We start from the raw sequence: 17,045 nt of genomic DNA, 5'->3' as shown, positions 1-17,045 counted from the left end.
ATTGAATTTCTGGTTGCACTTGAGGATACTGATATTATCAAGTGGTATGCTGGCATAGCAAGAAGGTGGCTCGATTATTTCTGCTGCTGCCACAACTTCAAGATGGTNAAAACTGTTGTATCTTATCATTTGAGGTTCTCTTGTATCTTGACTTTAGCAGAGAAGCATGAATCCACCAAGCGTGAAGTGATAAAACATTTTAGCAAAGATTTGAAGGTCTATGATATGAATGGAAATTATGAAGTGCATTTTCCAACAGAAAGAGAGGTTAAGATGATGGGAGATAGAAATCTTTCTGATCCAAAACCAGTCGATGGGGCTTTATCTTTGGCTGTAGTAAGGTTGGCATCCGATGAGCCTCCATCACAATGCATTGCCCATTTCTGTGACAAGACAACCACAATCTTATATCGGGTCTATTTGCTGCANAACAGATTGAATGTNAACTCATCAGAGANAGAAAAANGGGTGNAAGGGATGGGTGTAATTCATGAAAGCCTAAACCGTAAGTGCCTCCCTCTCTGCACCGATCATGTAAATGATTTGTACATGGGGAGAATCACACTTCAAGATATNGACTTTCCTTATTGTGTGGATGTGGACTGACTTTTGCTGCTAATATATATTTACTTCAGTTAGAATCAATGATGAGTCCTTTATACCTTCATGAATTTAAAAAGTTTTGGCATGTTTTCGTAACTCTTGTTGTTCTAGTGTTTCATGATATGAAAGCTTGATGGAAGTGTTACTTGATTATTCATACTGTTTGGTGCTATGCTGGACATGAATTGTTGTCCTTCACTGTCTAGGGTTCTTTGATATGGGAGTGTTGTCTAGTTCGAGGTCATGCTCTGATTATATGATAATAGTATGATAATAGTTCGTGGTCATTGTTTTATCTTCGTTAAATTCAATTGTTGTTAAGTAGACGAGGTCTAATTAGCCAATTTTATCCATTATGAATTCAGTTTAGTTTTTGGTTTCATACTCGCGGTGCAGGCATCCTTTTGATCCACTCTAATCTTACTTAATTGCCTTAAAACTGCACTAGGTGGCTATATTTCTAGTATTGTATGGTTTATGGTTGAGAAAAGGAATTATAGAATGATTGAAGGTTCAATGGCTGAATGGTTGTGATGAGAATATAAGTTAATTGTTCGATGGTTAATAAGCCTAGGTATATGATAGTAAATAAGCAGTAGAGTAGGTTCGACGTTAAGCCTAGGTATATGATGAGAATATAAGTTAATTGTCACGGTTATGGAAAGTTCTTCACCGTGGAAGCTTTGTTCAGGGTAAATACTGTAAACATCGTTTAATTCCTGACTCTTTCTTCATGGGATCTTTTATAGGATGTGACTATTGAAATATAAACTAATTCAAGGAACTTACTACATTAAGAGCTTGTATTATTTTTTGAGGATAAAATGATATGCATGCATTTACACGATAATCTGATAAAGCTTGGGATTTTGTATAAAATGAAAAACCAAGCAGGAAGGGATAATAGTGATCGACTTGTTGCATGAATTTAAGCTATGAAGTTGTGAAGTCAACGGGATCAAAACATGTGATCAAGGATGATGAGAAAGGCCATGGCGAGAGCGGTGTCCATCTCAGGCTGTACAATGAGACGGAAGATGTCTGCGCCAAAAGCTACCCCTCCTGCCTCACCTTCTTTCATCTTTATCTCTGCAACTTTTCTCCTGTTCTTGCTGTAAAACGTGCAGCANCGCCGNGCGTAGCANCCCTCTATCTCATACGCAACTTCCTTCTTCATATTTCCTGTTCCAAAGGAGCTCAGGAAGTGTGCCAAACACTTGTTGTTGCTGTTGTTCAAGATGCTGACACTCTTCCTCGCTGTAAAAAGTGGCTTCAGAGACTCGTCCTCTCCTTCAAACACCAGCCAGGTGTCTCCCAAGCTCAGCCTCTGCATCGCCGAAGAGGAAGTGTCAGAGTGACACGACTTTACTAATTCAGTTTTGGTGAAAAAAAAGGAAGTACCTTGCGGCGGATAGTGAGGAGAGGTGTGCCTGCAGCGTCCATGAGAAGTATGTGATCCTTGTTCCCTCCAATGTAGTTATCCACCCTGAACACCAGATTCCCTCTGTTAGTGTCGAAAACGGTGAAACCATGGCAATTTGGAAGGAGAGACTTCTTCCACACTGTAAGAACCACTGCATCATCACCACCACCAACACCACTATTTGACTTCTCCCACGCTGTCTCACTCACAAATGCACCAGGGTGTACCTTCCTCATTGCTACCAACCCTACCACATCACCCACACTTTAATTTATTATATATACTACAGGTCCAGGGCATGATTAATTAATTAATTAATTGTAATTGGGCGGCTGCTCATGATGATCGAAATTAGAATAGAATAAAATAGTTCGTGCAATAAGAGATTGGATTGACTAGAATATTTGTATGGCTGGGAACCATTCCGCGGTGCCACGCAAGGACGGCTCCAAGATATTTCTTCACAGCTTATTTTCTCTTTTGTTTCTTCATCACCTAATTATCGTAATTTAAACCTTCCAATTATTTTTAGTTAATTATTAGCGTAATACGTAATGTGTAAACCACGATGAGTTAGGGCGGTTTATGCGACTTTTTCGACCATCCAACGGGCACATCTCGTTTTGATGCTACTCTCCCCTTTTTTTTTTCATTAATTATTATTTATACTTGTATTAATTAATTACTACTCGTACTATTCACTGTCCACCATGTAGAAGTATTATTAGAATTCATAATGCATACATCGTAGCATGAGGATTGCATAGAATGACCCAAACAGAGCATGAACGAAAACGAAGGAAAAATCAATCGTCACTCCCTTTTCTCTCACCACAACAAACAAAATTAATACTACAATTGCATCAGTAATTTATTCTTCTGCTCCTCTGTTATTAATTTTTTTTTTTGTCACTAGTCGTAGTTGTAATTGTTACAGTTTCTCCCCCATTAAAATGTAAAGCTTGCTGCAAAATATCGTGATCTTTCCATATGGCAACAAATGCATCTACGCCTTCCCACTGAATTAGATGTTGTGTAATCTGATGCTGGCCTCTCAATATCACCCGAGATTGCAAAATAGAAACATGTTGAATGACAGGATGCAACTCATGGTGAATAATAGGTAAGGGAACATAAGGTTGCAAATGATCTCCCTTACAAAGCTTTAACTGAGAAGGTGAAAGACCAGATGATTTCGGGTTCCTTGGGGGCAAAAGTTGCTTGTAAGCAACTTGTTCAATTCGCTCAATTACTGAAAAAGGATCAAAGTACCTTAAACTGAGTTTCTGGTTCTTCTTGAGAGCAACCGAATGCTGCCTATAGGATTGCAATTCTACCAAAACAATATTACCAATGTTCAACTTAAATACTCTTCTCTTCTTACCAGCATATTTTTTCATGTATTTATGAATATTATGGAAGTTAATTTTTAACCTTAGTAAGAGTCAAATCCTTCTTCACTAAACATATACATCTCTTTATATCGAGATATATACATCTTGAGCATGAAACTAAACATTGATAGGTGGTCCAATAGTAGATGAAACCGTAGAAACAACAAAAAAAAACAAATTTCACTAACATAGCTCTAATACTATGGTAAGAAGTGGACCTTAAGTTTAACTTAATCCGATAAAACTGACTTGTATGGTGAGATTTGCATCCACATATGTACTTTAAATTTACCTTATCTCTAGTCGATGTAGGAGTTCCAACACACTCCTTATACCAAGATATTTATATACATATCGAGTTTTGAACTATACATTAATGGATTGTTCGATAATGGGTTGTTCTTGCAATGAAATGGGTCATGGTAGTCAATTTTTTATTTAGTCAATGTAGGATGGTCTCTACCATAAACAATCTTAAATGGGTCATTCCCCTACTATGATCATAACAAGTATTATACTAATACTCTGCCCAAGACAACCACTTTGTCCCGTCCTTAGGAGAATCATAAGTAAAGCATCTCAAATACATTTTCAAGCATCTTTTTAAGGATTTCGGTTGCCCATCAAATTGTGGGTAATATGCAATGTATTTATAAAACTTGTGCTTTTATAATTATATTGCAAAATATTTCATGTTGGTTGAGCTAATCGAGCTCCTGTGGCCTAACTCCTATGGTCGAGTTCTTGTGGCCGAGCTCTTCTAACCTAGCTCGTCTAATTAAGCTAGCATTGTCCGAGCTCGTTACAATAGAGTGTCATTGAAGATCCTACTTGACTCGATTGTGTTGTGTGACACCCGGGCACTGACGAGGAAAGGAAGTGATTGTCGGTGTAAAAGGCACGAAGTGCGAGAGGTACTAACAAGGAGCGGCTCCTGGTAGGCTTTCAGTGGAAGGGGCACATGGAAGAATCAAGCACACATCGAAATGAGAGGGATCTAGAGATTGTATAGGTATGACACTATACAGTCGAAGAATAGCTTAAAGGAATTGATTTGTCTACTCATATCAACAAATGCATTTGCTTTTCGGTAGCCTAATCCATAAGAACTTCATGAGTCTCTCACTGTTATTTTTCATGAGCTCCCTTTCTTGTTTTCTTCCTTCTTCCTTCTTTTATCTTTATTATATCCTAGACTTTGTTTCTCTTCAAAAGATACTTGTTGATTCTATAGTTTCAATTTTTTGGAAAGTTCTTGTTGTATTGTGGGGGACTTGCACAACACATCGTAGATAAGTCCTTAAAGATAGTGGAATCACACACCTTAGGAAATTTTTTTTATTCATTATTATTGTCATCCTTTTACGACAATCTTACGGACTTATGACTGACATCAAAACCAATTCCGGAGAATTAAAACATTGATTCTCAAATATATTGCTGAAGATGTCGTCAGACAAAGATTTGTTTTTGGAAACTACTACCGTTGAGAAATGATTAAAGATAAGAATATAAAGTCTCAAATTAATGAGTACCATAAGCTGCGTGAAGATATCAAAGTGGAAAATATTCTTCCATCTGTTGAGTTTGTTTTAAAACTTCTGATCGAAAAATTTCTACCATACTAGACTGATTACAAACAACAACTGAAAATATCTAAGCAAATGTCGCTTTCATAATTCATCATATTATTGAAGATATTGACAGGAAATAATATATTATACAAGGACCAAAACTTTGTCTCCAAAAACGAATATGGTATAAGTCATATCTTATCACAAGAAAAAATAATTTTAAAAAATCTTATTCCAAAATTTTCTGATTCATATAGTTAATTAGTCCATTTTAATGATAAAGCAACCTGTAATTTTTTTCATCTACAATTATTACAATATTATTATTAATTTTAAAAAATCATAATAACTTGTATTTAAAAGGATAAATCAAACTAAAAAATACTAATGAAAATGTTAAGCAGATGCGTCTAATTATTTTATGATAATAAAAAATAATAATTTATTATTATTATTATAAATTAAATATAAATTATTTTATAACTTTATGATAAATAATTTTTTATTTTGTGTGTAGTTTTATAATTAAAAACAATTAAATTTAGATGAACGGTTGAATTGAAAATTAAATAATTAAATATTGAGAAGTAAAATTATAAAATAACTATTTTAATTTAAAAAATATATTTAAAGAGTATTAGAAAAAGATAATGATATTTAGATAATATTTTTTTGATAATATTTAAATATTAGTCTAAAATTATTTCACAATCAATAATAATTATAAATACTATCATAGACCAATTATATAATAACATGTAAACGATGTTTAAATTTATAAAAATGTTTTTTAATAATCGTTATGTTAAAAAAAAAAAAAGTCCGTAGATATATATTTAAAAGGGTGGAATGAGATAAAAAAGTAAAATAGAAAAAAAAAAATCAGTTACAAAGATGGGTAAATAAAAATAAAATTAGATTTGTTGGGGTTGAGTTGACAGTTGTTGTTTCTTCTATAGTGGCGCCGACTTCCGGTTGAAGCATGGAGCAAATAGAATAGAAGAAACCGGAAACGGGGCTGATTTCATCTTTTCTGGGCCGATCTTTCGATACTGATGGCTTCCACGGAGGGTCTGGTGCCCATAACTAGGGCTTTTCTCGCCTCCTTTTACGACAAACACCCTTTTACTCCTCTTTCTCCTGATGTCACTCGACTTTCTTCTCAGATTCGTTCAATGGCTAATGATTTTCTCACTCAACATCCTCCTACCCAAGGTTTTTTCTGCTCTTCAACTGTAATAGTGCAAACATTGCAGTGTGTATCTGGTCACATATTTTGCTTTAGATCCTTATATTCTCGTTGATTTCGCTCCAGGAGAAGACGTCTTAATTGATGAAGCTGACCAGCTACCTCCGCATAAAATTGATGAGAACATGTGGAAGAACCGAGAGTATATTGAAGAAACAATTTTTTTACTTGAAAGTTCTAATTGGCCAGAAGTGGTAGTGTATCTTTAAAATTCATTTCCCCTTTCTTTATCTAACATTTATAAAGGCACTGTCTGCATCTCATGAATACAGGATATGATAACTTCAGAATTTCCCTTCAAGAAACCTTGTTTTTTTTTTTTTACATCATATTTGCTTTTGTAAAGTTCATGTAAAATGATTTTGTTGAAGATAATCTTTTATTCTTATGCGTATAGGGAAATATGGAAAGATTGTATAGCTAGAAATTAGGGATTATCTTTCATTATTTGTATCCATGATTATAGCGTTGAATATTATGTGTTAGTAAAACACACGTTTCAGTGAACTGTTTACATTTGAAGTAAAACAAGTATTTTATGGATACAGCTGAAGCAGCAGTCCGCACCTGACAGTGCTGAGTTTGCCCTTACATTTGGGCAGCTGAAAGATAAACTTCATAATACATTGAAGGCTTTAGAATCTTTCCAAATTAAAAATGCTGAACATGTATTCAACACAGGTACCACCTTGCCTTTAACTTGAATGCTTGTTTTCAATAGATAACAAGCTTCTAATTTCATTAGCATCAATTTCAATTAGCTGTAGTAAAGTTCGTTTTGCTTGTAAGCTTTTCATAAATAAATTCTTTAAATAAATAAATCAAACTACATAATCTGAGAACATGGAATGGAGGAACTAAAATGATTATCTGGGAGTAATGCCGGGCCAGCTGACCAAGCTTATAAGTTTGGGAAAATCATGAGGCTGATATATTTTGGAAAGAAGCATTGCAAGGCTCATATCTCTAAGAGAGTTTTGGGGCTAGGTTGATATGTCTAATATTGCTGTGAAAGATTTAAGCCAAAGATGGCATTTCTGAGTAGTGGAGATGACTCAACAAGGAGAGAAAAAAATTAACCTAGTATGTAAATCACAGGAAAGGACATGGAGATCAAAATAGAGATCTAAACTTGTAACAACAACTGTTTATTGGCAACAATGGCCTGGGACTATTTGAAACACTCTGAAGGAGATCAAAACCTGAAGTGGAATATAGGTATTAGGGGATTCTAGAGATGTCACGGTGGTATATCTAACTGATGGAGAAATGGTCAAAATAAAGAACAAGGTCAAGGAATGTTGGAGGGATGACACCATAGCTGGAAAGATGGAATTTCATCCTTCTACAGCTATTATGGAAGATCAGAGTAGGCTTTGGCACCAAAGATTTGTCCATCTACATTTTAGAAGTCTGAGTCTACTAAATATGAAAAGGGTGGTGCATTACTTGCTCTCTATTGAGCAACCAAAGAAATTATGTGAAGGTTCTCTCCTAAGCAAGCAAACCAGAAATTCCTTCAAGTCTAAAATTCCAGCAGCAAAAACACCATCGGAAGTCATCTATTAAGATGTGTGTGGTCTTTAGGAGGTGTTTGCACTCGGAGGTAATGGTATTTCATTTCTTTTGTTGATGGTTTTACAAGAAAATTGTGGGTTTATTTGATTAAAATAAAAGGTGAGGCATTTGAGGTCTTTAGAATGTTCAAGACAATGATGGAGAAACAATGTGGGCTATCTATCAGAGTTCTTAGAACACAACACGGGTGGTGAATACACCTCAAATGATTTTCTTTCCTTTTTGATAAGGATGGAGTAATTCATGAAGTTACTGCCTCCGTATGGTCCTCAACATAATGGAAAAGCTGAATTCCATAGTTCAGCAGCTGGGGGACATTTTGGATTCTTTCACACTTCTACGAGGCTATCAGCATTAGTATACTGGGATAGGATAAAAAGAGATGTTCAATAGTTTGTAGGGACACTTACAATGGGACTTATATGGCCATTTCTCATACCATACACACTCGCATTTGGTCTGACATCTATTTGGACATTATAGAAGGCTTATTGAAGGTAGAAGTTAAGGAAACCAATCTAATCGAGGTAGATCTGGCTACCATGAACTCCCATTTATTCCATTTAGTCATCCCTCATTGTACTCTAGGTAGCTGAAATTTCCGTTTGAGAGATTGTTCATTTACATGGATTTCAAGCTAGTGCAGTGATTGACAGATACAGGTTTTTCTAAGCCACTTTTGGACCAAACCATTGAAGATACAGAGTGAAACTCGTTTTTTAATGGGGCATGGGGGAGTGTACTATTGGACCCCCTATTAGGAAGATGAATCATTGACCTTATACTAATATCTGATCAGAATCCAAACTCAATAAAGAAGCAAATGACGAGATTATAATGAAATTTTGGAACCAATCCTAGGAGATAATATGGAAACTGATCTTAAGATATTCTAAAATATAATTGAAATACTATTATATATTTTTCATATATTCCAGCATCCTTCTTTCTTCTCAAACTCAGCAAAATTTATTCAGTTTTGACACATTCCAAACTATCTCTTACTTTTTTGGGGATTGGGAAAGTACTGTTAGACTCCTGATTGGGAAGTCAGAATACTTAAACTAATATCCCATGGCAATCCAAACTAAATAATAAAAAAATATGCGATAGTAATGAAATATGGGAACCAATTCTAGGAGATAATATGGAAACTGATCTTACGACATTCTAAAATATAATTAAAATACTGTTGTATATTTTTCATATATTCCAATTTACCTCTTTATTCTCCAACAACTCAACAAAATATATATGCAGTTATGACATATTTGCCTCAAGATTTTCGAGGAACGCTGCTAAGACAACAACGGGAACGCTCAGAGAGGAATAAGCAAGCAGAGGTTGATACTTTGGTAAATTCTGGTGGTAGCATACGTGACCGATATGCTTTACTGTGGAAACAACAAATGGACAGGTGAGACTTAACCCTTGTCTGATTGGTTGTGCAGGAATTGATAGAAGAAATATATTAAACAACTTACCTATTACAGGAGAAGGCAATTAGCCCAGCTTGGGTCTGCAACAGGAGTCTATAAAACACTTGTGAAGTATCTTGTTGGGGTACCTCAGGTATGGCTATCTTAAATTGTTTAATACATGGTTGCATCAGCCTATTATTTTTTTCCTGTTTGGCATCCATTCTTTCATTTTGTCTACTTAAATCAGTTTATGGGACTTATTTTTGCTTATACATTTTACTTCAATGGCTTAAAATAATGGGTCTAGCTCCTTCTTTCAGTTTTTTCTGATAATCTTATTTTGTTACTGATATCATCATTCATATTTTTCTGATTAATTTGTTTGTATTTGAACTAAATTCTTTGTACTTGGATAGGTTCTAGTTCTCATGAACTCATTCTAAGACATTTTTCTGAGTTGTAGGTATTACTTGATTTTACTCGCCAGATAAATGATGACGATGGGTACAAAATTATTGTTTTCAATGTTGTTCAAGTTCTCCCTCTTCCTATCTGCATATGATAATAATTAATATATGAATAAGATTCATATGAAAACTCTTCTCTACTGGCAGGCCCATGGAGGAACAACGTCATCGTTATGGACCACCCTTGTACAGCCTCACCTCTATGATTCTTTATATTCGACTCTTCCTTTCAATATCGTGGGCAAGATATGATGCTAAGAAGTTGTGAGATGCCTTTCTTCTTTTGTAGTTCAGTAGTTGGCTTTTATGGTTGAGTTTGTTAAACTGCTCTTATTTCTATGAATATTTTGGACAAGCAATTATGTAAAAGTTAAATATCTTGCAAAATGACATGATTTGCTGGGATCTTCTTCTAGGCTTGGAAATGACAACTAAACAAAAAGAAAATGTGATTTCACAACTTCTGATTTTACTTTTTAGATTTAATTGCAAGCCACTTGGATAAAAATAATTGGTTGTTGAAAAGAAGAACTTCTCTATCGATAATCATCTTTCTATATGTGACTGTTACAGCATCAAACATCATGACCACTTTCTGACTTTAGCCATGATAGTCTGTCTTGGACTTTTGCAATTGTAAGACATATTCTATGAGTTTAAAAATATTTCTAATATAATTAGTTTGTTCCATGTAGCAAGCACCACTCATATTGTAACCTGAATTGTGAGCCAGGTCATTGATTTGACAGAAGCACAAATGTCATTTCTAATATGATTAGTTTGTTCCATGTAGCAAGCACCACTCATTTTGTAACCTGAATTGTGAGTCAGGTCATTGGTTTGACAGAAGCACAAATGTCATTTCTAATATAATTAGTTTGTTCCATGTAGCAAGCACCACTTATTTTGTAACCTGAATTGTGAGTCAGGTCATTGATTTGACAGAAGCACAAATGTCTTGTGGTTTTGTTGCTCGCTTTCTTTTATATGGTTTTTTGCTTCAATGATGTTTTAGAACTTATCTGAGTTTGAAGATTTTTTTTGTCATGATACAAATTTCAACATCTAGCTTCCTTTTACTGTCAGCTCACAGGCTGTGTATAGGAATTCTTGTGGTGTTCAGAGAGATTGATAGGCTTTTTAATTTCTTACATGGACAATGTGTTTTTGTATTCTTTTTTAGTGTGGAACACTTTTGTAATACCCTATCTTCTCTCTGTGTGGGTATAATTTGACAGGAAAAGGGAAGAGATTGCTATCTTGGAACAAGCTATTGATGTCTACACCACAGAGTTGGAAAGGTTTTTGACATTTATCGGGTACATGCTTGTCTTTGATATTTCTCATGATTTAACTTTTTGTATTTATTGTTAATAATCATGGTAAACTGTTTTTACTTGCCCATTATCTTTTATTACACAACAATGGTTTCCACACGAATTCAAGGAAATTTTCTGCAGTTTATCAATGTTTATACATTGATATTTTGAGACGGGCTTTCCAAATACAGCTGGTTATATGTTCTAAGAATGTTTAATTTGAAATTTCATACATGGGCTTACATTATTCAATGACTTTTGAATAACCCTGTCTTGGATTAGAAGTTTCTATCATATATATACCATCTACAGAATCATAGATTAATCCAACATCACTGAATACATTATTCACTGCAAGGATGTTAGTTGGTGGAAAGCCATGAGAGTAACATAAATAGTGACAACACTAATGATTCAGATCTGTTACTTAAATAAGCTGCCTAAAGATGCATCACATCAATCCTATTGTTTTCAACTCTTTGAGGTATAAGCCATATGTGTTCAAATGTCGCATTTGTCTATATTATTCTCTGCAACTGGCTCCCCCTAACAACCTAAGCTTAAAGGTTGAACTGTTTGTTTAGGATTTTCAACGTTAAATCTGTATTTATTCTCACCTTGCTAGATTTCTAATTCTTGACTAACCTGCTATAGTCTTTTTTTATCAGGGAGGTCTTTGCAAATGCGCCATTCTTCATTTCAGCAGATGTTGTCGGTGCATTGGAAGCAGGGTAAAGATCAAATCTTGCTTTATTGTATTATTTTATCTATTTTCATGTCAATTTTCTAGTTTGTCCATTGCAGGAAAAATGATGACTACAAAGAGATCAATATTCCAGCTGGGAAAACTTATGAGGTATATGTACAAGACTTGTGAAATTGGTTAACTTGTCTTTCCTCTTTGTTTTTATGACATGTAGCATACAAATGTAATATACTGCACACATACAATACAACTGCTAAAGGAAAAATTCAAAATTGAAGGTGTTTTCATCCGTAATAGTAAAAGGAGATAGTGACATGGTCTAGATACACATTTCCATAAAACTAAATGTACAAATCAATAACATTGCTTTGTGAACTGCAAAGTACACAAAAAATAAAAGATTTTAACATATGAGGTCTTGAAGCATAACAAAGGAAATCACAAGCCCGCAAAAACAGATTATAGGTGGTACAGCCATTAAATATAAACTAAAAACATACATCTCTAAAATATCCAAAAGTGGAGGTGTTTATACCATTAATTAAAAGAGCTATATTGACATAGTTTATATGCACATGAACTATAATACTAAATGAAAAAAAATCAAAATATTGTGCTGTGAATCATAAAGTACACACAAAATGAAAAGATTTTAACATAGGAGGTTGAGAACCATAGCAGAAATTATCACAAGCCTGCAGAAACAGATCAGAGATGGTACAGCCAATACATGGTAAGAGAGGACAGGAGGTACAATACCTTTCACAAATAGAGGGGAAATGGGGAGGGGGCTTGGGATCAAAATAAGAGCTAGATGATGCATTGCACCTCTTAGCCTTTTTCGTTTTAAATTAGACTCGGCTTTTAATGTTTTTCGACTAATATGTATCCCGGACATTTATTGGCCTATTTAAAACTTAGCAAATGTTAGTGAGGCTGATGTTTTCTCTAGAAGCATTCTGTTAGTTACGATTAGGTCAGACTATACTCAATTGGCTGTTAGTTAGCTTCTCTTAGAAGCCTTACGTCCTGTACATAATTACCAAAATCTGGTATCCTGGAACTAGATCTGGAACAATTTGCCGATTGAAATCTTGAATTGACTAAACTGAATCAATTTTGAGCTGAAATTCAAACTATTCACCAAACAAAACAATCACGAACACGACCTAGGACAATTTATCGATTGAAACCTCAAATTGACAAAGCTGAATCGATTTTGAGTTGAATTAAGAACAAATCACTTAAAAAAATGTAAATTGATGAAGTAAAACAATCTCGAACAAGAAGATGAAGTGGAAGTATTGCAATCTGGATAGTGAAGAAACTAGTCAAGAACTTGAAGAAACTGGATCTTTGAAGAAAAAGCTCTAGATAGCATCTTAGATGAACTGAACAGAGAGAGAATTGAACATGAACTGAGTATTTTTATTATTGTATCACACTTGGAATCGGGTACAAGATGTATTTATAGAGATAGTTAACTACCTGCTGTTGTAAGAACTGACAGCTTTATAAAAGGTAAAAACAGTTTACAAGGAAACCTGTACAAAGAAAATAAAAGCAGTACAATACATTTGTAAACTATACAAGTTAACTATAGTGTGTATACTAACACTAGTTACAGCACTTATCATGCACAATCTCATCAATATAATTTTTCTGGGAGATTTTTTACTTCTAAAAGATCATTTCCTCAAGAAAACTGTTCCAAACATTGGCCTTTTGTACATAACATTCTCGTATAGGTGTATTAGTAGAGCTATTAGCATGTTTGGGCATTTTAGTTAATTTATAAATTGTTTCCTTGCACAGAGCATGCACATTTTTTAATTTTGTGTTTGATTTAGATTTGCTTTTATCTAATTTGAAATTCCTTACTCAATGAATTTGTGACTTTTCATGATGTTTTTATTTTCTACCTCAGGTTTTGCTCTCTGTTGATGTTGTAAACTCATACATTGCATGGGACTTTTCATTGGTACAAGGCAAAATAAATATGGTATCGCTGTTGTGCTGCTATACCTTGATTTCAAAATGTTATGATATTTTCCAGACACCCTATGTAATGATCTTTCTATTGTTTATTTGTCAGGATATCGGATTTAGTTTGGAGTTTGTAAGTCCTACTGGGGAAAAAACAGTAAGTTTGGATGGTGTTTCACTTTTATTTCTGTACATATTCTCTATAGGTTTTCTTCAGAAACATTTCCCGTATTGTTTTTCATCATCACCCATTTTCGCCTTCAAATTTGTAGGCCCTCACCCAGCTCATTTTCACCTTTTTCTGTTTTCTTGTTTTTTTTTTCTCTTTCATGACGTCTGTATTTCCATTTCTCTTTTTTATGATGACTGATTCATTATCACACATGATCAGCTGATGTTACCGTCCCGCCGATATGAGTCTGACCAAGTGAGTTTGTCACATTGTTGCAGTTTGTACAATTAGCTCGGCATTTGATATGTATTACTTAGTTTTTGTGCCTATAATGTTAGGGAAACTTCTGCACGTTAATGGCTGGAAGCTATAAACTAATTTGGGACAACACGTATTCAACCTTTTTTAAAAAGGTAATCATGTTGACTGATTCATTGAGATGCAAACTGTGCTAGTACGGATTGGACTGGTTTCTCAACACAAACGCTAGTTGTCCTCACACACTGATCTAATGTCAATAACAAAATCTGATTAGATAACCTTCTACAGAGCGTCTGCTGGGAGGGATTGATTCATCACTCTCAGTCATCGCTCTCGTGTGATCTGTTCATTTTTATTGTGCTATGGTTCACCTTTAGTTATCACTATCACACATGATCTGGTCATATAGACTGATTTATTTCGTTTGTTGCAACATATTGGCTTCGTACATCTTTCTAATTAGGGTGTTGGGATTCTTTCACTTATTTCTTCCTATATGTTGGGCATGTTCTGAAAGTTGTACGGATTTCTGATGTGCGTTATGATGTATGAACTGTAGGTTATACGGTACAAGATAGATTGTATACCTCCTGTGACAGAGCCAGTGCAGTCCGACTCAAGCAAGAGTGCAGGAGAAGTTGAGGCAGGATAGCTGATTCGTTTTCTATTAATTTTAATCTTAAGAAGAAAATGATCCAATTACTCATGTCAAGATTGATATACACCCTATTTATTTGTGAAGGGAAGAGGAAAGGAGGAACTGAAAAATTTATCTTCTGTATAAAATTGTCATATGCACTTAGTTATTCTGTGTGGTTGAAGGTTTGTAGCCTGTAGCGCTGTGATTGTGCTAAATGGGCACAAGTGACCCTTCTGTGAAGTAATGTATATTTTACATTTATTCCAGTAACATCATCACCATGGAACCCAAAGTGGTGATAGGTTAGAATCAACTGGTTGTGGTTTCAAGTTCAAATTGTTAATTACAATTTTGCCACCCGATTTGGCGATTTTACTTTGCAGACATAGCCGTGGTATGGCATTGAGATCCAACATGCTATAAAAAGAGGCGCCAAAGATAATTAATTATTTCCATGTTAGCAGTTAGCGTAATATAGGAAAAACGATTCGTAAAGATAGGTTATGCCTAACTCAGCACCAACGGCTGAACTTGCCAACAGGAACATTTAGATGTTTTATCGTGCATACGTCTATGACAGCCTTCAAAATTCTTCAAAAGTTCATTTTTAAAATAAAATTCATACGAATCGATGATTTTCTTTAATTTAAAGTTCTTCGAATGAAATTAACAATGTGTGATTACATATTTCAATTGATACATTTTGACTGAAATAAATCCTATGGTTCCGACGAGTAAACTGTAGAAGACCAACTACCGTGCAACAATCCGAATCAAAGGTTCTTTAACAGAATCTAGACAATCACGTACATAATATGAATTACAAAATTGTAAAACGAATTTCCTGTTTTTAAACTCGATCCATGCTGAAAATGACCTTGAAAGAAGTATAGCACTTCGAAAAAAGGCAGGGTCAATTAAAATTCAGCATGCGCTTCGCAGAAACTAGAGTGTTACATAGTAGCATTGCAACTGTCATAGGCCCAACCCCGCCAGGCACAGGAGTAATAGCAGATGCCACTTTTATGGCTTCTTCATGGCATACGTCGCCTACGAGACGATAACCATCGTCACAGCCAGAATCCTGCAACATTTTTTTCTTATATTTAGAGAAAGCAAATTATGAAATTGTCTTTAAGTCGTAATTAGCAACTTACCTCAACAGGAGTAGTACCAACATCGATCACAGTTGCACCAGGCTTAATCCAGTTACCACGGACCAAATTAGGCACTCCAGCAGCTGAAACTATAATATCAGCTTTTGAGGTGATCTGTTCAGGGTTTTCTGTGAAGGGATGTATAACAGTGACTGTTGCATGGTGTCTCTGCCAATATACAACGATATTACATATTCATGGAGAAGGAAACGAAAATGTAGATAACCGTGATTTTAGGCCTCTAACAAATGATTATATTACCTGCAATAACAAGGACGTTGGCAAACCAACAATATTACTTCTTCCGATCACTACGGCTTTCTTCCCCATTATATCGACTCCTGATCTGATCAATAACTCAATGCAGCCCTTTGGAGTACAAGGAGTAAACAGTGGCTCCCTTCCATTTATGGCAAGATTCCCCATATTAACGGGATGAAAACCATCGACGTCTTTCTCAAGACATAAAGCATCCAGAACCTTTTCCTCATCTAGATGCTGCCCCCAAATGTTTTGCAACCAGTCAAACACACTAAATCAGCTAATTAGAATGTGTGCTAATCCACAATTGAATGTACAGCTGGCATGAAGACTAGTTAATCGGAAAACAGAATATTTCACCAGCAGACTACTCCAAACTACCAAATTTAGATTGCCAAAGTTTATTTTATCAAAACATCAAGTGATAAAATTATAATACCAATTTAATGCCCGTGATAGTACTTTTCTTCAAGATAGCATCAAATTTTGTCTCCAAAGGTGATTTTTTGGTTAGTTCTTGTGATACACGTGATTTTCTTGTTAGAGGGATGTTTCCTAGTTAAGGAAAGACTTCTGGGCATGTTCCAGCGAGTAGCCATTGGGTGGGGTGCTGTGAGCGGAAACGGAAATTGATGTAAAGGTAATGAATATTCAAAAAAGAGCATACCATCTAAAATATGATAAATGATCATCAAAATGAAGATCAAAATCCATTACTCTGCTTAACGAGCTGGTCAGCAGTTCAAAGACGTCAATGTAAGGAACAACAGAGTGAAACTATTAGGCCATTACTTGTATATAGTAGAAGGAAAGCCGGTACACAGCCTAAGTTGT

The 17,045-nt window shown here is 35.0% G+C and overlaps 4 protein-coding genes across 6 annotated transcripts in view; 2 read left to right on the top strand and 2 right to left on the bottom strand.

Annotated features, from left to right (window-relative positions):
* Positions 1–756, top strand: part of LOC106773226 (nuclear intron maturase 3, mitochondrial-like) — a 4,940-nt gene extending 4,184 nt beyond the window's left edge. Inside the window, exon 1 of the mRNA XM_022786497.1 lies at positions 1–756. This exon is cut by the window's left edge and continues 4,184 nt beyond it. Within this exon, the coding sequence (XP_022642218.1) occupies positions 1–606 (606 nt within the window). The 3' untranslated portion in view covers positions 607–756.
* Positions 757–1,245: 489 nt separating this feature from the next.
* LOC106773794 (protein LURP-one-related 8-like) lies at positions 1,246–2,587 on the bottom strand. The gene is made up of 2 exons (XM_014660546.2): positions 2,005–2,587; positions 1,246–1,930 (listed from the first exon to the last, which is right to left on the bottom strand). Exons 1-2 carry the CDS (start codon positions 2,260–2,262, stop codon positions 1,562–1,564), a joined length of 627 nt encoding a protein of 208 aa, XP_014516032.1. The 5' UTR covers positions 2,263–2,587; the 3' UTR covers positions 1,246–1,561.
* Positions 2,588–5,913: 3,326 nt separating this feature from the next.
* On the top strand, positions 5,914–15,168 carry LOC106774171. 3 transcript variants are annotated; one of them, XM_014661055.2, is made up of 15 exons: positions 5,916–6,209; positions 6,310–6,437; positions 6,792–6,924; positions 9,082–9,238; positions 9,315–9,393; positions 9,706–9,746; positions 9,857–9,973; positions 10,948–11,028; positions 11,697–11,759; positions 11,833–11,884; positions 13,662–13,736; positions 13,830–13,877; positions 14,112–14,147; positions 14,231–14,305; positions 14,713–15,168. In XM_014661055.2, the coding sequence occupies exons 1-15, from the start codon at positions 6,050–6,052 to the stop codon at positions 14,803–14,805; spliced, it is 1,338 nt and encodes a 445-aa protein (XP_014516541.1). In that variant the 5' UTR covers positions 5,916–6,049; the 3' UTR covers positions 14,806–15,168. The 3 variants fall into 3 exon arrangements, with proteins under 3 accessions (XP_014516540.1, XP_022641864.1, XP_014516541.1); XM_014661054.2 differs by having other exon boundaries at positions 5,914–6,209; positions 13,662–13,877; XM_022786143.1 differs by lacking the exons at positions 14,112–14,147; positions 14,231–14,305 and having other exon boundaries at positions 5,915–6,209.
* A 305-nt stretch (positions 15,169–15,473) lies between these two features.
* Positions 15,474–17,045, bottom strand: part of LOC106774331 (bifunctional protein FolD 1, mitochondrial) — a gene marked incomplete in the record, with an annotated part of 11,877 nt that continues 10,305 nt past the window's right edge. Inside the window, 3 exon segments of the mRNA XM_014661286.2 lie at positions 15,474–15,877; positions 15,951–16,118; positions 16,212–16,448. Of these exon segments, the coding sequence (XP_014516772.1) occupies positions 15,707–15,877; positions 15,951–16,118; positions 16,212–16,448 (576 nt within the window).

Source organism: Vigna radiata, chromosome 9 (genome assembly GCF_000741045.1).
Source record: "Vigna radiata var. radiata cultivar VC1973A chromosome 9, Vradiata_ver6, whole genome shotgun sequence".
NCBI classification, from domain to species: Eukaryota; Viridiplantae; Streptophyta; class Magnoliopsida; order Fabales; family Fabaceae; genus Vigna; species Vigna radiata.
This window is presented reverse-complemented; position numbering and strand designations above follow the sequence as displayed.